Below are 22073 nucleotides of genomic sequence, written 5' to 3'. Positions count from 1 at the left end.
CCCACCATTCCAGATCAATTCCTTCTTCCTTTAAGGTATTTCTCGCTTTTAATTCTCCTTTCTCATTCAAGATATCTTTATAGGTGACAGCACCCCCATGTTTTATCAAATTTGGATGTGTATACATTTCTAATGTAGATACCCAGTTGGGGATTTTCCTATAATTATTTCTTTTTATTTTTTTCCAGATATCCAATAGTGCTCTCCTAATATAATGCTTCCGGAAGTGTTGCTGGACTAAATGCCTTTCTTCCCACAAAGTAGCATGCCACCCTGTCTGTAGATCATGACCTTCTAGTTCTAATAATCTTGTATTTTTGAGATGCGTCTACTAACTTAGCCAGACCAACGCCGCTGCCTGGTAATACTTTGTCCAGTCTGGTAGGCCAAATCCTCCTCTTTCTCTAGCATCTTGTAATAGTTTTAATCTGATTCTCAGTCATTTCCCTTGCTATATGAATTTTGAAATAAGTCTATCCAAATTTATAAAAAAAATCCTTTTTAAGCCAAATTGGTATGCATTGAAATAGAAACAACATTTTCGGAAGAACATTCATTTTAATGTTGGCTATCCTACCCATTAAAGATAACTGTAGTTTTCCCCAATTTCCCAAATCAGACCTAATTTGCACCTTAATTTATCATAATTGTCTTCTTTCAGAGTGATGCATCTCGCTGTCAATTGGATTCCCAAATATCTTATTTTTTTTGTAATCTGCATATTTATCCTTCCCTCCAATTCTTTTTTTTTGCTCTCCAGTCATATTTTTAACTATCATTTTTGTTTTATCCTTATTTATTTTCAGGCCTGCTACTTCTCTATAGTCTTCCAGCACTTCCATCAGCCTAAGACCAGATTATATAGGCTCTTCAATAATAAATACAAGGTCATCCGCAAATGCCTGTACCTTAAAACTTTCTTTTCTTACTTTTAAATCTTTAATTAGTTTGTCTTCTCGAATTGTTCTAAGTAAAACCTCTAATGATAAAATAAAAAGCAGTGGAGATAGCGGACAGCCTTGTCTAGTGCCTTTTTGAATTAAAAAGTTCTTTGTTGTTTCCCCATTTATCACCACTCTAGCTTCCTGTCTGGAATAAATTGTTTGGAACATCTTTATAAATTTTTCCCCAAAATCCATATATTTTAATTGTTCTAATATAAAGTCCCATTTGACGTTATCGAATGCTTTTTGCGCATCAATGAATATCAACGCCATCTGTTTTTCGTTATGAGCTTCATAATATTCTATCGTGTCCAAAATAATCCTAATATTATTCCTTATATGCCGTCCGGGAAGGAAGCCGTTTTGGTCAGTATGAATGAAGTTCTCTAAAACTTTCTTTAGTCTATCTGCCATAATTGTCATGAATATTTTATAATCCAAATTTAGTAGGGATATCGGTCTATAGTTTTTAATATAAGTCAAATCAGAATTTTCTTTGGGAATCAATGTGATTGTTGCTTCTTTCCACGATTCAGGTATCTTGGCTTTATTCAGTACATCATTGTACACCTCTAATAGCAGTGGGCTTAATATTTCCTGATGATTTTTATAGATTTCTGAAGGTAGACCATCTGGACCTGGTGTTTTGTTACTTTTTTGTTTTTTAATTGCCTCAGATATCTCCCTTACTGTTATCTCATTATTTAATAAATTTTTACCTTCCTCTGAGATTCTGGGCAGGTCTGTTTTTTGAAGGTATTGCACCATCTTGCCTTCTTCTACCTTCTCCTTATCCTCATACAGGTTTTTAAAGAAATCATACGCTACCTTCCTCTTTTCCTCATTTTGGTAAATTAACTCTCCTTCTTTATTATTTGCTAATCTGGTTCTTTTCTTTCCGTTTCCTTAGTCTATAAGACAGCCATCTTCCCAGCTTATTTGCATTTTCAAAAATTTTTTGTTTAATGCTTTTAATTTGTTGTGCCATATTTTCCTTTTCAATAATATTTAGTTTATGTTTAATTATATCTATTTGATGTTTCAGTTCCCGTTTTATAGGTTCTTCCTGCAACTCCCTTTCCAGTTTACTAAGCTCTTCCTCTAAGTTTTTTTTGCCGTTGTCTTGTTTGTTGTCTTTGGCCATATATGATAAAGGCTTTTGCCGTGTCCCACAGATTCTGGTTATTCGTGTCTTTTTTCTTATTACTTTGAAAAAACAAACTCATTTGATCATCCACCTTTAATTTAAATTCATTTTGGTTCAAAATTGCTCTTTTTAGGGTCCATCTCCTTATCTTTTTTTGCCCCTTCCATTTAATTTTAATGGGATTATGGTCTGCCCACGAATTTATGTCAATATTAACTTCCTTAATTCCCAAATTCACCTCTGTCGGTGCCCAAACCGTATCAATTCGAGACCAAGATTGATGTCTACCTGAATAGTAAATATATTGTTTCTTATCTCCATTTCTTTCCCTCCCACAATCCTTTATATTTAATTCTTCCACCATCTCAAAAAACGAATTAGGTAATATCCTTCTAACCCCTTTCTTTCGTCTGTTATTTCTATAATCTAGTTCTCTGTCTACAATTGCATTAAAATACCCAACTATACACAGATTATCACATTCTAAGTCTCTAATCATGTTATACAGTTTCTTATAAAATAGTTTTTGACCCTCGTTAGGTGCGTATATTCCAACTAACATCAGTTTTTTCCCATCCACAGTTAGTTCTATTATCAATATTCTGCCCTCCTCATCTTTATACACCTGTTTGGCCAATATACCCTCTTTTACATACATTACAATTCCCCCTTTCTTCTGTTGCGATGAAGATATAACTTGGAACATTTTAACAAATATTGATGCTGCTGTTTTATGTGCGTCTCTTGCAACACTACTATATCCACATTTGTCTTATACAATTTACTAAAAAAAAATTCCTTTTCCCTGGAGAATTTAACCCATTAACATTTAATGATAGATTTGCTAATGCCTCTTGAAAACCTCTATTTATAGTTAGGGTTTGTTGCCCTCGTTTGTCTAATTTCTTTGTACTCCTTGCATCCACCATCATTGTCTTTTCCAGTGTCCACATTCGCTCTTTCCCCATTTTCTTTTTCCTTGATTCGGGATTCCCCCCTATTTGGTGACTGTTCTCCTGGTTCTCCTTCTTCCCTTCTTTCTCTTTCCTCTCATTCAGCCTCACTATCAAAACTTTTTCTGTAAAACTCTTCTACTTTATCCACCGTGTCCAATTTCAACCTTCTTTCTCCCCAAAATACCATAATCCCTTCCAGAGTCAACCACCGAAAATTTACGTTTTTCCTTGTTAGTTTTGCTGTAAACATTTGATAGGATCGCCTTAGGTCTCTTACCCTTTTCGGGACTTGTTTGAGCACCACAAGCTGTCTTCCTAGTAGCTCTAGTGGATCTTCTCTAGTGCTATGAAGAATCTCATCGCGTGTCGATTTTTTTAGCAAATCTGATATGCACTTCTCTAGGTAAATTATGTCTACATGCGTAGTTTGTGTGAATTCTATAGATTTCATCCATTTCCTTAATATTTTCTTCCTTCCAATTTCCTAGAGCTCCTGCCAATAGCTCTGCCATCATCTCCAGAAGATCTTCATTCTTTCCTTCCCACACATTCTGAAATCATAGAAAATGGGAAGCCTTGTCTATTTCCAATTGGATTATTGTCTGTTCGAGGTCTCTATTAGCCTGAATTAGTCTTTCTTCCATCTCCTCCACTTTCCTTTCTTCCCTTCCCATTCTATCTTCCATCTCCTGTAGTTTTTGTTCATTTTTTAGAATTTGTTGCTGAAAGCATTCAAATTTATCATTTCTTTTCTTTCATTTCTCCCGTGTCATTCCTTACTTCTCCTATCTCTCATTTCAAATCCTCATGGTTCTTTAACATAACCTCCTGTATTGTTTGTAACATCTGTTGTAGATTCTTAAATGAGTTTGATCTCTCTTCTGTAAAAGTCCTTCCGTAGATCTTTGCCCTGCTGGACTTGGTTCCATTGTTAAAGTTTGGATTCCTTGCCTCTTTCCTGTACCAATTTTTGTCAAATTTGGGATGCTTGTCATTTTTAATACCGCTTTAAATTAACTTCTCCACTACAGTTTCACTACAACTGTTTCATTAAGTTTCCCGCATCCAAAATTACTCTTTGAGTTTCCTCAATTTATAAGTCAATTATTAGCAAGCCCTCCGAAATAGATCTTGTTTCTCTTTAAATTTCCTCTTCTTCCTTAAATTGTCACCAGTTTTCCCCTCAGCCACTAGATGTGTCTTACTCCTTATTATCCAAGTTAACAGTCAATCTTACTTCAACATGTCTGCATTCTCTGATTAGTCAGCACTTTCACCCCGAACTAAATTATCAGCAATGATAGTAGATTTCCTCTTCCTCTTTTCCCTCATGTCACCAGTGAAAATTTACTGTGGTGAAATGGTCTCTTCTTTGCCTCCACTTGCTATTCGCCGCTTTACTATGGAGGAAGTTTCCTCCTTCCTCAGGCCTCCTTCTGACTCTTCCCTCTTTGCAATCCCCCGAGAAGATCTTCACCCCGGGTTACTCACAGAGGGTTGCCAGGATCATTTTGCCCAGATCCGTCTCTCCGTTGTCCAGCTAGTCCACCGCTAATGTTGTCCAGCTGCCTGTTGTTCTCTCTTCCTGGCCACCATTATGGGCCGCCTTTCTTCCCCCGCTCGACTTCTCCAAGGCTTTCCTGCCATCCACACTCTCAGCTGCCGCTGTGAGCTGCACAGCAGGGTGCCTCTTTCTTCCTATTCCCCTCCAAGGAATCTAGGACTCCAAAGAATCCGCCGATCAGATGGAAAAGGCTATGTATTTGATTCTCATAGACGGAGAGCCGTTCCACACATCCTTCCCTCTTCAAAGCTGGCCCTGCCCCCCATCTCTCTGAGTTTGTTAAAGTCAGTTCTTTTGAAGTTTAGGACATTGGTTGGATTGTTTTTAATTGCTAGTGTTTGCATTATATTAAATTCCAGTATGACATGGTCACTTTCACCCAAGGTTCTGGGAATTTCGATTCCCTGTATCACGTATTCTATATTTGTAAGGATTAAGTCCAGTATAGCTTTAAGTCTAATTCTCTCCCCCACCTTTTAGGTGACAAAGTTGTCAGCTAGGTTGGTTAGGAATCTGTTTGATCTCCCACTCACTGCAGAGTTTGTCTCCCAGTTGATATCTGGATAGTTGAAATCTCCCATTACTATTGTGGTATGCTTCCTACATGCATTTGTTAACTGGTTGGCAAAGAGTTCTATTTCTTTTGGTTGGTTGGGTGGCCTGTAATATACACCTATAGCAATGTCACTTTTTTCTCTTTTATATTGACCCATATACATTCTGGAGAGATTTTATCCTTGATCATGTGCATTTCTGCAGATATGTAGTGTTGTCTTACATATAGCGCAACTCACCCTCCTCTTTTTGTAGACCTGTTTCTTTTGAACAGTTTGTATCCATCCATCAGTCCATTTCATTCATGGGTTTCGTCCTACAGGTTTCTGTTATGGCAACTATGTCAGATCCTCCCTCACGTACTATTGCTTCTAGTTCACCCTGTTTGTTCCCCAAGCTTTGAGTGTTTGTGTATAAGCATTTTAGGCTTTTATGCCTATTCATGGGAATGTTTCCTATATTTCCTGATTGTTGTTTGAGTTTTTCTTTTTTTTCATCACTGCCTACCTCATTGTTTGATTTGTTTTCTTGGGATTTGTGATTGGTTTTGGGTTCTAGAGATTCTAGAGATTGGTCACCCTCCCCCCTCGGTTTTAGTTTAAAGCCCTCCTGATGAGTTGGGCCAGACTTTTTACAAGTACATTTTTGCCTGTTTTTGTGAGTGTAGCCCATCCCTGGCCAAGAGTCCTTCGTGTAAGAAATTCAGTCCATGATCCAGGAAACCAAAGTTTTCTTGGCGACACCAACCCTTTAGCCAATGGTTTATTTCTAAAATTCTTTTTCCCCCTCTATGGGTGTTAGCCTTTTGTTGGGAGTACTGATGAGAACACTACTTGTGCTCCTAGCTTCTTGACTTTATTGCCTAGTTCAGGGGTGTCAAACTCAATTTCATTGATGGCCGCATCAGCACTGCGGTTGCCCTCGGGGGGGCAGGTGGGTGTGACCAGGGTGGGTGCAGCCTACTGGGTGGGTGTGGGTGGAGTGGGTGTGGACTACTGGGTGGGCATGGCTAGCTTTACATCATTCGCATCAAGGGTGCCTGTGGCGGTCTGGGCAGTAATGGGGCAGATCTGAGGGTCTCTGGCAGAAGGGGGTGGGACCAGGGCAAGTGCCAAGGCATGGTCCACTGGAGGAGCCTCACTGTTCCTCTCAGGCCATGCAGGGGGGCTGGATGGTGGTGCATGCTGCCGGGAGCATTGGACAACAGAGATCAAATGCCCAGCAAGAAACGCAGCTGGGGAGGTGTCACCCTTCATGAGGAATGAAGAAATGCACCATCGCCTGGAAGTGGCCAGCACATGGCCCTCACCTACTTCACATATTGGTGGGCTCTGGGGGAGGGGATGCCATGAGCAGCGTGAGAGTCAACGTTACCTGCGCAATGCCGTCCAGCCCTCAGCCTGCCCGGTTTCGGCAGGCAGCAAGGCACTTTCCTCATAGCACCAAGAGGGTGAACCGGATGGCGCAAATCCAAAAAGAAGCGTGATGCTGCCCAGCACCCATCCTGCCTGGTTTCGGCAGGCAGCGGGGCGCTCTCCTCACAGTGCTGAGAGGTTGAGCCAGGCGGTGTGAAGCTTGCCACCTTTGCACCTTGCTGCCTGCTGAAACTGGGCAGGCTGGGGGCTAGGCAGCATTGCACTTCTCATCAGATTCACACCACCCGGCTCAGCTCTTGGCGCTGTGAGGAGAGCACCCCACTGCCTGCTAAAACCAGGCAGGCTGGGAGCTGGGTGGCCTCGCTTTTCTTTTTGGATTTGCGCTGCCCGGCTCAGTCACTCAGTGTTGTGAGGAGAGCGCCTCGCTGCCTGCCAAAATCCCTCCTCCAGAGCCCATCAAGCCGGATATGTGAAGTAGGCGAGGACCATTTTCTGGCCACTTCCAGGCGATGGTGCATTTCTTCATTCTTCACAAAGGGTGATACCTCCCCAGCATGCACCCTGGGGGTAGGGCCGACGTGGCAGGGGCTGGTTCCTTGCTGTTTCCAGACGGCCTTGTGGAGCTAAGACTGAATGCATTTCAGCATAGATGGCCACCACAAAATTGTACATTGGCTCCTGGACAGCCTGGGCCAGGACCAAGGCAGCAGGGGGCATTCCCTCACTGTTTCCAGGATGGCTTCACGGGCCACATGAAACCACTTCGCGGGCTGCATCCGGCCCCCGGGCCTTGTGTTTGACATGTCTGGCCTAGTTGTTTGTAATCCCTCACTATTGTACTCAGGTTGTTTGTTGTGTCTTTCATCCCAATGTGGTGGAGAAGGAGGGGGTAGTAATCGATGGGCCTAATTATTTTGGTTAGGTTCTCAGCCACATCTTTGATTTTTGCTCCAGGGAGACAGCATACTTCCATGGATTGTATGTCTGGTCTGCAGATGGATGATTCTGTTCCTTTGAGGATAGAATCTTCTATTACCAACACTCTCCTTTCTTTTGAGGGGGGCTGTAGTTTGGGGTGCTTTTCTGTTTATTTCAGGTGTTTGTTGATGTGGCTTTTGGGGGGATATTTGAAGTGACTTTTTTAGGGATATTTGAAGTTGTTTTTTTGCTAGGTGTCTGCACATCTTCTTTGAGGGGGGGTTGTGTTTCTGTCTAAGGGGAGAAATTGATTGGTCAGTTTTAATGGGGCTGCTTCTGGTTGGGTAGGATTGGGCAGAAGGGGTTTGTTTGTTGTATGCTGTTTCTTTCTTTGGATATTGTGTTTCCTTCTGTGTGTGGCATACCTCCATTTGTCCTCCTCCAAGGGTTTATCAGCAGGGTCAAGTCCTCTGGGAGTTATTTGTTCATTGTTTGGTTCACTTTGGGTGGAGCTTTCTTTCGTATGTTTGGGTTTGGCTAGAGTTGCCCCTAAGTTCCTAATTTTTTCCTGGTATCAGTTTTATACACAAGGAAGAAAAAGAGCAATGACTCCCCCTCCTAGATATTGACATGAGGAGAGAAGACAATGGCAAATTAACAACCTGTGTATACCAAAAATCCATGCACACAGACCAAATTCCAAATTTCACAATCAACCACCCTGCTGCACACAAGAGGAACTGTATCCAGATCTTTTTCAAAAGAACCAAAACAAATTGCAGCAACAAATTATTGAGAAAAGCAGAAGAGAAACACCTTTTCAATGTTTTCCTCCACAATGGCTATCCCAAAAATTTCATAATACAATGCTTATCATACAATCCCCAACAAAATACACAACCAACGACAACACAAAAACAAGTCCTGCCATACATCAAAGCAACATCCAAAATGGCTGCCAGAATATTGCAACCCGTAGGAATAATGATAGCTCACAAACCCACATTTACACTCAAAAAAGTTCTATCTAAAGTCAAAGACTAAATACAGAAAGAAAGAAAACAGCAACATAGTATACAAAATCAATTGCAACAATTGTAACCAGTTATATGTGGGACAAACAGGAAGGCAATTAAAAACAAGGGTTCATGAACATCAACTAGCAGTTAAATGGCATAACCAAAAATCCCTGATCTCAAATCACATTGATAATAAACAACACCAATTTGATTGAGAAGAAACAAAAATCATTGGGCATGCCAATACCCACCACATATGTGAATTTATTGAGGCCTGGTATTCTACCAAAGAAGCAATTAACAAGCATATTGACCTAGATCCACTTTGCATCTTAAGAAGACAGAACTCTTGGAATATTTCTTCCAACAGGCATCTTTATTAAGAGAAAATGGTTGCAGGCATTCTAGACAGGACCTGGGGCCAAAGCCCTACGGTTCAAGGTTTTAAGGGGTCCCCAGAAGCTCCACCCCACCTCACCATCCTTCCAGCGACAATCCCAGGTGTTACATTTCCCCCCCCCCCTTTTCCCTCACTGCCGGAGGAAGGGAGACTTCAGAGGGGATTAGATGAAAGCTGATAGCCCCATTGTTATGATTAGTCCTTTTGGTGATATCCACATTCAGTCCCTTTGAAGTTGTACCGAAGGAAGTGAGGGCCATAAAATCCCTTTGTTCACCCCCCTTCCCTTCATCGTATGACAGAATCCAGAGAGGGCAGAAATGGGGTTTTCCATAGTCGATAACTAGAGATGAAATATAATTGGATTCTGACATCCTGCCCCCTTAAAAATAAGAGAGATCCACCTGAAAGAAAACAAAATAGGTATAAAAATTAGTCAGGCTTGTTAGGGTACTCTGCGTGAAACTTCTTTAATAGCTTCGGGGCTCTGACATGACATTTATGGACCCACTCGTTTTGTGAGGCACGAAGGTGTTTCCAGGCAACTAGGTACTGAGTCGCTCCATGATATCTCCTAGAGTCTAGGATTTCCTTTATTTCGAAGTGTTGTTCGCCCTCCACCATGATTGGAGGTGGGGGTGGGGGGAATTTTTGGCCGTAACGATGACTGATGCTCTCTTTTCAGCAAGCTGCAATGAAAAATTGGGTGTATTTGCCTGACATTTTTGGGTAATTCTAATTCTACTGTTACTGGGTTTATGATTCTTTTAATTGGAAAAGGCCCTATATATTTTGGTCCAAGTTTTTTACAGGGTTGTAGGGACTTTAGGTATTTTGTAGATAAGTACATCATTTCTCCTATAATGAATGGTGTAGGCTCAACCCTTCCTTTATCGGCTTGTGCTTTGTATGCCTGCCTAGCTTCATCTAGTGCTTTTCTAACAATTGGCCAGGTGTTTTGTAATTGTTCCATCCATTCTTTCAGTGATGGGATTGCCGGTTCATTTGGGGTTAATTCTGGCATGGGGTTGAAACTTTGACCGGTAGCTATTTGAAAAGGAGTGTAACCTGTGCTGGAGTGGACTGCATTATTGTAGGCAACTTCTGAGAAAGGGAGTAGGTCCGTCCAATCGGACTGCTGAAAACTAAGAAAGCATCTTAAATATTGCTCAAGTACTGAGTTCGAATGTTCCGCTTGTCCATTTCCTTGTGGATGATGGCTAGATGTCAGTCCCTGAGTAGTCCCTAAGAGGGATAAAAATTCCTTCCAAAATGCAGACGTAAATTGCACTGCCCTATCAGAGATGATGTGTTGGGGTGCCCCATGCAATCTGTAAATATGCTGGACGAAAAGTTTCGCTAAGGCTTTTGCGGTGGGAATCTTATGGCAAGGGATAAAGTGCACCTGTTTGGAAAACAAGTCCATGACCGTCCAGACAACAGTATTCCCATTGCTTTCTGGTAATTCCACTATAAAATCCATGGCTATTTCCCTCTAGGGGGCTGAGGGATTTGCCACTGTTTGTAACAGTCCAGGCAATTTCCCTTGCAACCTCTTTGCAGTTGCACACTTTGGGCAGCTGGCCACGTAACTTTCTATGTCCTTTTTTATGGATGGCCACCAAAACTGCCGTTTGATTAAGTGTAATGTTTTTACAAATCCAAAATGCCCTGCTGATTTTGTGTCGTGGCAAAGCTGCATGAATGTGACTCTTTGGGTTGTTGGTATATATAGCTTTTCCCCCACCCAAGGCAGCCCGTCTCTCATTGTGCACACATTTTTGTTTTTCTGGAACCATTCATCTGTTTCCAAACTTTTCCAGAATTCAATTCCAGTTTGGCTGCCCAGCTGTGGTTTTAATTTAGCTTGGGCTCTGGTGGTTACTGACGCTGCCAGTTGTGATTCTACTAGCATCGGTTTAGAGTCGGTGGCTCGCGTGCTGTTATATTGGGGCATGCGAGATAGTGCATCTGCCAGGAAGTTCTTTCCCCTGGCAAATGCTTGAGTATAAATTGGAACTGGTGGAAATGCTGGGACCAGCGGGCTTGCTTGGGGTTGAGCTTCCTGGGTGTTTTCAGGGCTTCCAAATTTTTGTGGTCAGTCCACACCTGGAAAGGGAATTTGTTGCCTTCAAGGAACTGGTACCATGTGAGTAATGACCAACGTATCCCGTATGCCTCTTTCTCCCACACGGGCCAGCGCTGTTCCATTTCCGTGAGTTTCTTGGATGTATATGCACAGGGTTGCAATACCCCTTCATTGTTTTCTTGTAACAGTACAGCCCCCACTGCCACATCACTTGCATCCGCCTGTATTACAAAGGGCTTATCCATGTCTGGGTGCCTCAGTACTGGTTTGGCAGAAAAAAGTCTCTTTAATCTCTCAAACGCTGCTTGGCACTCCATTGTCCATGTTAATGGCTGGCTAGGTTTTACTGAGGATGCTCCCTTCGTTTTTAGTAAGTTCGTGAGGGGCAGGGCTATCTGGGCAAATGAGGGGATGAATTGGCGGTAAAAGTTTGCGAAGCCCAAGAAACTTTGCAGTTGCTTTCTTGTGCGAGGTGGTGCCCATTCTAATACTGTTCTGACCTTCTCTGGGTCCATTTCAATGCCCTGTGGGGATATGCAATAACCTAGGTAGTCTATCCTTTCCTGGTGGAATTCGCATTTCGAGAGTTTGGCATATAGGTGGGCGCAGTTTCTTTAAAACCATTCTGAATAGGTTGACATGTTCCTCTTTTGATTTGGTGAAGATAAGAATGTCGTCTAAGTAAACCAGGACCCCCTTAAATAGGTGCTCCCTTAGAACATCATTGATTAATTACATAAATACTACGGGGGCCCCTTGTAATCCAAATGGCAAGACTTTGAATTGGTAGCACCCCATGGGGCAGTTAAATGAGGTCTTCCATTCATCCCCTTCCTTAATTCTCACGCGATAGTAAGCTTCCCTTAGGTCTAGTTTAGAAAAAAATTTCCCTTTCGAGAGATGTGACAACATGTCTTTCATGAGGGGCAGAAGGTATAGGTTGCTTTCACTGATTGTATTCAGGGCCCTATAATCCACGCATAAGCGTAAAAAGCCATCCTTCTTCTCTCTAAAGAGGACTGGGGCAGCCACTTTAGGCTTGGCTGGCTCAATGAACCCCCTTTCTAGGTTTTTCTTTATGAATCTTTCCATTTCCTCCTTCTCCTTTGGGCTCATGGAGTATAATCTGGGCTTCAGGAGTTTTGCCCCAGGCTTGAATTCAATGGCACAGTCCATGGGTCAGTGGGGGGGGGGAGTTCATCCGCCCTCTCCTCACTGAAAACTTCAGCAAGGTCTCTGTAATCCTCTGGTATTTCTGGTAGTCCCTTTTCCTCTCCCATGGATGCTTTTTCTGTTCTTGATTCTGGTAGCCCCCCTTGGGATTTTAAGTCCATAGGGTCCCCCTTTGGGAATTTGATTTCTGCCATCCTCCAATTCACCCAGGGGTTCCATTTTTTTAACCATTCCATCCCTAGGATCATCGGGCATTCCATGCCTGGGATCACTACAAACGTTATGTCTTCCTCATGTTTGCCCAGGGAGAGGTGTATTGGTAAAGTGGCTATGGTAGCTGGCACCCCCCCTGCTATGGACCCATCTAACTGGCCAAATGAGATTGGTTGTTCCAGTCTCCTCGACGGAATGCCCAGATTCCCTACTAGCGTCAGGCTAATGAGGCAGCGGGTGCAGCCAGAGCCTATTAAGGCTTTCACCTTCACGGCTTCGGGCATAGGGGGAATTAATATAGTCACTGTCTTGAGGATGGGTGCGATGCGTCCACTTACCAGGGGTTCGCCCTCCGAGCTGTCATCTGAGGCATCCACCGGCCCTGCGATGTAGGCTGGAGTTCTTTCCCCCTGCTGAGCAGAGGTGGGAGATTCCACAGCCTCCATCATTCTCATGGCAGGTTCTTTTGGCTTAGCTGAAGACTTTCCGGATTTGCTGGCTGGTGATCTGTCTGGGTTGTGCTGGGGGGCTTTTGAGCAGCATTCTACAGCCTGATGCCCTTCTCTCCCGCACTTGAAACACCCGATTTGTTTCTTGGCCATAGCCAATGGTTTCACTGGTTCACGTATCAACTCAGGCGGTGAGCGGCTCCATTGTTTTCCTCGGCAGTGCCTCTTCAGTATGTCGATTTCTGCTTCCTCTTCCAAGACGTACCATTCCTCAAGTTGGTGTGGGTCCCTTCGGGGCAGGCAAGCGTCATATAGGTCATAATTTAGTCTGTCTTTGAAATGGCTAAGGAGGATGTCTTCCAGCCAGTTCAGTTTGCTGGCAATGGCCCGGAATTCTTGCGTATATTCGGCTACTGGGCGTTTGCCTTGCCTCATCATTTTTATCCTTTTGCGGGCTTTGCGATCAGCCAGGGGGTCCTCAAATCGCCTTTTCAGAGAGGACATGAAACGGTTGAAGTCGTTGAGCTCTGGGGCATTGGAGTCGTGCAAGTTCACCACCCAATCTGCGGCCGGCCCGTCCAGGGCAGATTGCACGATCCGGATACGGGTTTTGTCACTGGGGATGTGCCGCCCATATTCCTCCATGTAGCTGAGGACTTGGGTTAGGAAAAACCCCAAGCGTGTCGGCTTCCCCTTGAATCTCACGTCCAGCGGCGGGAGTCTTTGAATGGATTGGTGCCTTCGTTGTCGGTGGTAGTGTCTTCCATCCAGATCGCCATCTGCGGGTCGGCGGGGAGTGGGGATTACTGGGTCAGCAGATGTCTCCAAGGCTGCAGGTTCCACTTCCCCCTCGGTGTCTCTCCAGTTGTGGCTCCAGGAGCTGGTGCGGCCGTAGGGCTCAGAATTCTCCTCTCCTAGGGAGCTGAGGGTTCTCTTCATCAGGTTGATAGCTTTCTCTAGGATCCAGCCCGAGTACGGTGCCCAGCTCCCTTCCTCCTCACTTACGTGCAGGGATTTCTCTATCTCCTGCTTCCATTCTGGTTGGTTGGCCCCCCGTCTCAGGGTCACCTTTCTTGATTTCTTTTCCCACTTGCCTTTCTTTCCAACACCCATTGACCACCGAGGTTTGTGGTCCCATGTCTCCACCACCTCTTCTCCTGAGGAATCTGACCTCTCAGATCCCGACATCTGGCAGGGTTTCAGTCGGGGCAGCGGCTCCCTTTTCGGGGAGTTTTCTCCTTTCCCTGCTCCATCGTCTGACATGGTAATTTTTGCAAAGTCCCCCGGCAAGGTTCTCCCTTCCAGGTGGACTAATTCTTCAGGTCCTGTCTAATGTAAGGACCCACCCCACTTTGCATCTTAAGAAGACAGAACTCTTGGAATATTTCTTCCAACAGGCATCTTTATTAAGAGAAAATGGTTGCAGGCATTCTAGACAGGACCTGGGGTAAAAGCCCTACAGTTCAAGGTTTTAAGGGGTCCCCAGCAGCTCCACCCCACCTCACCATCCTTCCAGCGACAATCCCAGGTGTTACATTTCCCCCCCCTTTTCCCTCACTGCTGGAGGAAGGGAGACTTCAGAGGGGATTAGATGAAAGCTGATAGCCCCATTGTTATGATTAGTCCTTTTGTTGGTATCCACATTCAGTCCCTTTGAAGTTGTACCGAAGGAAGTGAGGGCCATAAAATCCCTTTGTTCACCCCCCTTCCCTTCATTGTATGACAGAATCCAAAAAGGGCAGAAATGGGGTTTTCCATAGTCGATAACTAGAGATGAAATATAATTGGATTCTGACAAATATGTAAAAAAAACAGACCATTCAAACTACCAGTCAACAAAAGAAACAATCAGCTTCTCAGAATTTAAATATAGCTCCATACGAACAACCAATTGCACAACCAACTGACCACACTGGCACACAAAACAGTACACATAAGCTAAGGAGAATAGGACAAGAAAATCCTGCTGATGATGTATCTAGTTTGGTAACAAAACATTTAGAAACTATATTGAAACAAGCTTGGAGAGAAAACCACTGCCAAAATGTTACAAAGCTTTCTAAAAGAGAAAGGGTTTTGTGGCATAATAAAGAGATTCGGTGGCAGCTATGTTAATTGGAAAGAATCCATTGAAAGTAAATATTTTGAAAGGGAGCAAGATCTTGGAGTCCTAATAGACAGTCAATTAATCATGAGTCAGCCGTGTGCGGCAGCAGCCAAAAAAGCCAATGCAATCCTAGGTTGCATTAACAGAGCCATAGAATCAAGATCACGTGAGGTACTGTACTAGTACTGCTCTATAAAGACTTAGTAAAGCCACACCTGGAATACTGCATCCAGTTTTGGTCACCACATTACAAAAAAGATGTAGAAACTTTGGAAAGAGTGCAGAGCCAAGCAACAAAGATGATTAGGGCTCTAGAGGCTAAAACATACAAAGAACAGTTGCAAGAACTAGGCATGGTTAGTCTATACGGGGGTGACATGATAGCAGTATTCCAATATTTGAGGGACTGTCACAGAGAGGAGAGGGTCAAGCCATTTTTTCAAAGCACCTGAAGGATGGATAAGAAACAATGGATGGAAACTGACCAAGGAGAAATTCAACCTAGAAATAAGAAGAAATTTCCTGACAATGAGAACAATCAACCAATGGAACAGCTTGCCTTCAGAGGTTGTGGGTGCTCCATCACTGGAGGATTTCAAGAAGAGATTGGACTGCCACCTGTCAGAAATTGTATAGGATCTCCTGCATGAGCAGGGGGTTGGACTAGATCAAGGGTCCCCAACCCCCGGGCGGTGGCCCACTACTGGGCCCCGATCTGTTTGGAACCAGGCTGAAGATACGATGGGCGAGCGCATGCATGAAGCTCCCTTCGCAGGAGTGGTGGTCATTTGCGCTTGTATATGAATCTCCCCTTGTGCAAGCAGTAATAAAAAAGATCCAACCAAGTACCTGGTGCTGAGATAAAGAGCTTTGAAAATGTCATGGAGTACAGTAGCATCAAGGTTAGGCCGCTTCAGCTGCTCATATAACTCGTGTGCTCGATAACCTAAAAAAAAAGTCCAAAGAATATCTGCCTACCTTTTGAGCCCAAGAGTTGCTGCATTTGAAGCTGTCAAGATAACTTACCCAGTTGGATGGCTAAAGGCATGTTCCCCAAGCAAAGCTTCATGTAAGCCAATGATGATGCTAGTTTAGCAATAGTCAGTAACCCTCCTCCAACTACTTGAAGATGAGAACTACGTTTGATGGCCATTAACTCATACTTCATCCATTCATGTTGGCAACCCATCATTTGATAGCAGAGGGAGAAATCCATATAGGACGAAATTATCTATGATATTGCAAATAAAGGCACAAATGAACTTTGGTACCCATTAAGAACATTTTAATAGAAAGAATCTAGTATTGGTTTAGTCAGAAACTTGCAGGACCTATCTTGATCTTTCCTTGAAATTTTTCAATTTGGCACTCACTCCAATTTGAAGACCAAAATTGGTAATAATAATTCTGGAAGATGATCTTTGATACTAAAAATGAGAATAGTGTTTACATAGCTTGGCTGGACATCTCAATGTTTTGTTTTGTTTTTTGTTTTTGTGAAATCTAGTATTGTGTTAAGATGCTTCAAACAAATGGTTGAATTTTCAAGAAAACTTAAAAACCCCAATGTTCTCACAGGAACCCATTTACAGTACAGGTAATCCCCAAGTTATGAGCATTCACTTAACGCTCATTCAAAGTTACCTGATAAATGCTCCCTAGTGCTTACGAGCAAGTGCCGAAATTATGAATATTGCAGCACCATGGCAGTTGTTCACCCTTGCAAGCAACCGCAGTGGATCTGCAACATTCACCCTAACTATTCCCTCCCTCCTGCGTCTCTGTAGGCACCAGGCCTTCAATACTCACCTTGTGAAGATCGAGATCCTTCGCTTTCTTGGCTGCTCCAGGCCTTTGGTGCATTTGCAGAGAACAGAGGCCTAAAGTAATGCAAGATCACGCAAGATCAGTGGGCGAGATCTCATACTACTGATCTCGCATGATCTCATGGTACTTTAGGCCTCTGTTCTCTGCAACAAAGAATGGAACTGAAGCTGGAGGATACTTCTGCGGCCCTCCAACAGCCCGATCCGGGCACCAGAGGCCTTCTCTAGGCCGCTGCTGCCCATATCTGAGACTGGGGGATGCTTCCGCGGCCCTCCAGCAGCCCATTTCCGGGTGGCAGCAGCCTGGAGAAGGCATCCAGCACCCAGATCTGGCACCAGAGGGGTGCAGAAGTGTTCCTACAGCCTAAGATCTGGGCAGAAGTGGCCTGAAGAAGGCATCCAGTGCTTGGATTGGGCTGTAAGAGGGCTGTGGAACCATCCCCCGACCTCAGATCTGGGCAGCAGCAAGAACTGTAGAGAGAGGAGACAGATCTTTTCAAGGTGAGTCTGGCATAGCAGGGAGAGGGAAGTATGAGGTATCTTAGTAGGTTGGGAAGGCCTTGGGGGCCTGTTCCATCACTAGGCCCTCTATAGCCTTCCCCACTCTGAGATACCTCATGTTCACTTAATGAGCCCTGTGCGTCTTAACGAGCAAGGGAATGATTTCCTTTGAGGTACGAGATTTACTCCTAAGTTTTCAAGTTACGAGTGGAATGGGCAGGCTCCATTACACTCATAACTCGAGGACTATCTGTATGAGAGTGTATCAATGGTCTTAATGTCCTTTATCTTGTATAATAGATTCAGATAACAGAGCAAAGCCTTGAACATTAGGGAATATAATTGTGGCAGCTTCTTCCAATATATATTTGGATGTTATCAACATTACTGAATTGAGGTGGTGCAGTGGTTAGAATGCAGTACTGCAGGCTACTTCTGTTGACTGCCAGCTGCCAGCAGTTCAGCAGTTCGATTCTCACCTGCTCAAGGTTGACTCAGCCTTTCATCCTTCTGAGGTCGATAAAATGACGACCCAGATTGCTGAGGGAATAGGCTGACTCTGTAAACTGCTTAGAAAGGTCTGTAAAGCACTGTGAAGTGGTATATAAGTCTAAATGCTATTGCTATTGCTATTACTGCCTTTTTCCTAAAGTAGTGAAGTGAAAGTTTGATTCTAATGTGGCTTCTTCTTCCTATATTTCCTTTTCTTTTCTTTATACTATGTTTCTTTTTATTTAAAATTTTATTTAGAAAAGGGTACTGGTTGGCATCATGGTAAGACGGATGCAGGAAGGCAGAGCTCTGCCTTCCATGCCCGATTTTGCCCTGCTGGGGGCCCTAAAAGGGCCTAAAGTTGCCCTGAAGAGGCGATGAAGAAGGAGGGGTGCCTCACTGACCACGGAGAGATGGCAGTCTTTCTGTTTGATCCAAGAAAAGTCCTCCAAACCAGCAGGGAAAGACTGGCTGCATTCTTGTGGCCAGCCATTAGCCACTGACAATCAAAGAAGAAAGCACTAACCAGCAGATTATAAACAGCGTGTTTGAAACTGGGTAAGAATATTGATCCTTTCTTTACTACTTTATAACTGAATTTCCTGGAAAAGGCTCCCCAGAAGCTAAAGCCTCTGAAAGTGAGAAGGAAGGGGATTGTAGCCTCATCCTTCCAGAGAAATGGAAGCGGCATTTTAATTTCTTCTATGGGGGACAGAAATACATAATATTGAAATGGAAGTAACATAAAGCTACAGTTCTGATAAATTTGAGACCTGAGATAACTGTTAAGATTTTCTCTTTAAAAAAAACATTGGGGTGAAATATAAGAAATCAACCTTCTGTCTTAAGAGTGGAAAATGGATACTGAATGACATATAGTGGTGGATTAGAGTATAGCACAACAACTGCAAGGACTGATGCTGACCTGGCAAGAAGCATAGAAATAGAGAACAATTCCTGGCTGCTCAGTGACTCCTAACTCAATGGAGAACAGAGGAAAATATTTTGGCATATTTATCACCCTGACCTTCTTGGATTATAAATATCTACTGAACATGGACTTTTAATCTTAAGGACTATTGGGAGAGAAAGAAAAAATTGACTTTTGGCTACATCTGGCTGAGAATTCTTTTCAGGGTGGCTGAACATTTTGAACACTTTGAATATTGTGGATTGCAACTTTGGCTGACTGACAATTTTTGGATGCCTCAGCAGAAGAACCATTACAAAATATTGCTTTTAGGATTGGACTCATATTTTGGAACCTATTGGATTATAAAGGCTATACATAAAGACCAGAAAACTAGATGAAACTTCCTTCTATTGTCATTAAGATTGGTGATATTAGATAAGACTTGTACTTGGAGAGCATAAAAGTTTAGACAGATTATCTGGAGGGGGGAAACAAAATGGATGCTGCATACCCAACTAAAAGTGGTAAGAAAACATACCCTATGCCTCCATTTGAAGCCCCCACCCAGGCTAATCAAGGATCTTCAGGAATGATGCCTCAATAAAAAATAAACACATTTCAGAAGGGAATATATTCTATGCTATAACTAATTCACCAGACAATTTGCATATAAAGAAGATACAAAAAGAAATCATGATGAGACTGATAACAATCTAACATAAATGAGCAAATCTCTAAATTAAATCTACAACTAGAAAATTCCCAGATAACTACTACAAAGTATGAATAGATAACCCAGAAATCAGAAGAGGAAGCAGAGGAAATTGACCCAAAGATGGAAGAGATAAAAGAAGGGAAATATAAACTACCATATACAAATAAAACACTGCAAGACTTAGCTACAATAATGAAAATGGAAAAGACGCCTTACCCCTTAGGTCTGCAAAATATACTGGATGACAAGGAAAAAGATCTTAAAAATGGATTATAGAGCTGTTAGGGGAAATGTCAGAACCTGGAAGACAAAAAATGAAAAGAGAAGCTGAGGAAGAAGGAAAGTGGGATTTGCTTAAGGAGGAATATAAATGGGTGGAATCCCCCCCCCAAATATCCCACCCAAATTGTCTTCCTCATTCCAAGCAACTTACACAAAAATAGAAGGAGAGTTTTTGGGCAATTTAATTGCCTTGGCCTGGAAAGCTATTTGGCAAAGAAAGAAAGCAAGAGTTAGACTTAAGCAACAGAAGATTTGAGCTACCAGAGGGGACATAATATGATTAAATATCTGTTTGAATATGATTAAAAGAACAGATTGTCAATGCTAACATTGGATGTTCTTGCTTTGACAACATATGGAGATGCAGCCTTTTTCTTTCTTATGCTTTATTCTTAGAATTAGATGATACTGGGGGAGGAGGAGGAATGTGATGGGAGTTAGTTAGACATAACAATATTGTAATAGTGTGTGAATTCAGGGCTTTTGAAATAAGAGGTGATAAGAAATGGTGAGATGGAGGGAAAGTCTGCATTTCAAACTAATTGGAAAATGTGATTTATGACTGTAAATTAGAGGAGGGAATTGTGCTTTGATACTATGTGTTCAGGGGAGGGGAATTCAGACTTTGGCTTCAACTATGTTAGTGCCGAAGCTATGCTACTCCAATAAAGATTCTTTAAGGTAAACAATGCCTCAAAGTTCTTTGAAGAGTTTCATCTGTCGGAACCATGACACAGATAAACCTCAGATAAATTAGACTTTTACAATAAAAGATATGATTTAGAATTAGAATAGCACTTTTTTTTCTTTTTTGATGTGGGAAATATAAAAATAAGAGGATGGCTTGTATGAATAAAATTTTTAGCTATATAAATGTAATTAATCTTGATAAAATCATAACTGACAAAGACATTCCAAATATTGATGGGTAATCAAACTTAAATAAGAGCATGAAAAATAGGATATTGATTTAACAAGGAGATTTTAATCGCAAATACAATTGAAATATAAATTGGCTAGAAAAGAGTTATAAATTGATATTGTTATTTGTATAATACTAGAAAAATATGAGGAGGATGTTTATATTTAACTTTATATGCACCAACAGTAACAAGAATTGTAACTGCGAAATGTGGGGAAAATGAAAACAAATTGGGGAAGAAAGGAGGATCAGGGGAAAAAACACTGTAAGGTGCAGTATTGAATAGATTTATATTGAAGAAATTAATGTTAAGTATGTGAACCCAGACAACACTTTGTTTACTAAGCACTAAAGATTGTAATTGTTAAAAACCAATAAACATTTTTTTTAAAAAATAAAAATTTATTTAGAAAATAAGGTAAGACTGTTTAAACTAAGTAATAAATCTATGGCAGTAAATTAATGTTAGAATGTGAAATAATGGGAAAATCAAGCATTAATTAATAGTGCAATAACTTCATCCACAGCAAACCAGTGCAAGATACTATATATGTATCTGAATTTAAACCTGTATATTTCCATTACTTACAATAGTTTAGATAGTACCCAAGTCCTATTTCTGTAGTACAATCATTAATGTGTACAAGAATCCTTGTACTTGACCTCTGCATTAAAAGCTATGATTTTTAATTATCCTCATTGTGAATATATCAGATTGGACAGAATACCCAAAGAACAATTGATCAAACCATGAGAGTGTTAATTCAAACAAAATTATCTACAGCATGTATTGTCAGGTATCCTTTGATGCCAATTTTCTCTCTAGTACAGAGAAGGAACAATCAAGGATGGGGATAGTCTGCAAGAGCAAGAAAGAAAGCTATTTTAGTATACCTGAGATTCATCTTGAGACTCCTCTGCACAGTTCACCTGCATGAGGGCTGCCAAACGGGTGAATGTCTTCCTACTTCTGGCAACATCCAGATTGAAGAACTGCCACAGCAGGGAAAGGCAATGACCTTGCTGGAACAGAACTGCTAGTCTCTTCTCCCTGCTGTAAAAGGAGGAGCAGCAATTCACATGGCACAAAGAATATCAGGTCTACACAAGCATTGCAACTTACTGGCTGTGAGAAAACTAAAAGACCCCAAGATCCTCCTGCAGCTAGAAACAGTGAAAGCTGGCTTGGGAAAAATGCATATCAGTCAAGTCATTTATTCAAACCATTCCGCTGTTAAAGCCTGTAATGCAAAAATGTGATTGCACGGCTTTCCTCTTGCTTTTCCCATGGCAACATTTGATACATAAGCAGGGTAATGTACAGGTGAAACTCGAAAAATTAGAATATCGTGCAAAAGTTCATTTATTTCAGTAATGCAACTTAAAAGGTGAACCTAATATATGAGATAGACTCATTACATGCAAAGCAAGATAGTTCAAGCCGTGATGTGTCATAACTGTGATGATTATGGCTTACAGCTCATGAAAACCCCAAATCCACAATCTCAGAAA

General features: G+C 42.1%; 1 protein-coding gene across 1 annotated transcript in view; it reads right to left on the bottom strand.

Annotated features, from left to right (window-relative positions):
• Positions 1 to 22073, bottom strand: part of ADCY10 (adenylate cyclase 10) — a 220727-nt gene that overhangs the window by 70042 nt on the left and 128612 nt on the right. The window contains 3 exon segments of the mRNA XM_029287319.1: positions 15760 to 15856; positions 15937 to 16141; positions 21456 to 21615. Coding sequence (XP_029143152.1) covers positions 15760 to 15856; positions 15937 to 16141; positions 21456 to 21615 — 462 coding nt within the window.

Source organism: Protobothrops mucrosquamatus, unplaced genomic scaffold (assembly GCF_001527695.2).
Source record: "Protobothrops mucrosquamatus isolate PMUCROS unplaced genomic scaffold, P.Mucros_1.0 scaffold_294, whole genome shotgun sequence".
Classification (NCBI taxonomy): domain Eukaryota; kingdom Metazoa; phylum Chordata; class Lepidosauria; order Squamata; family Viperidae; genus Protobothrops; species Protobothrops mucrosquamatus.
This window is presented reverse-complemented; position numbering and strand designations above follow the sequence as displayed.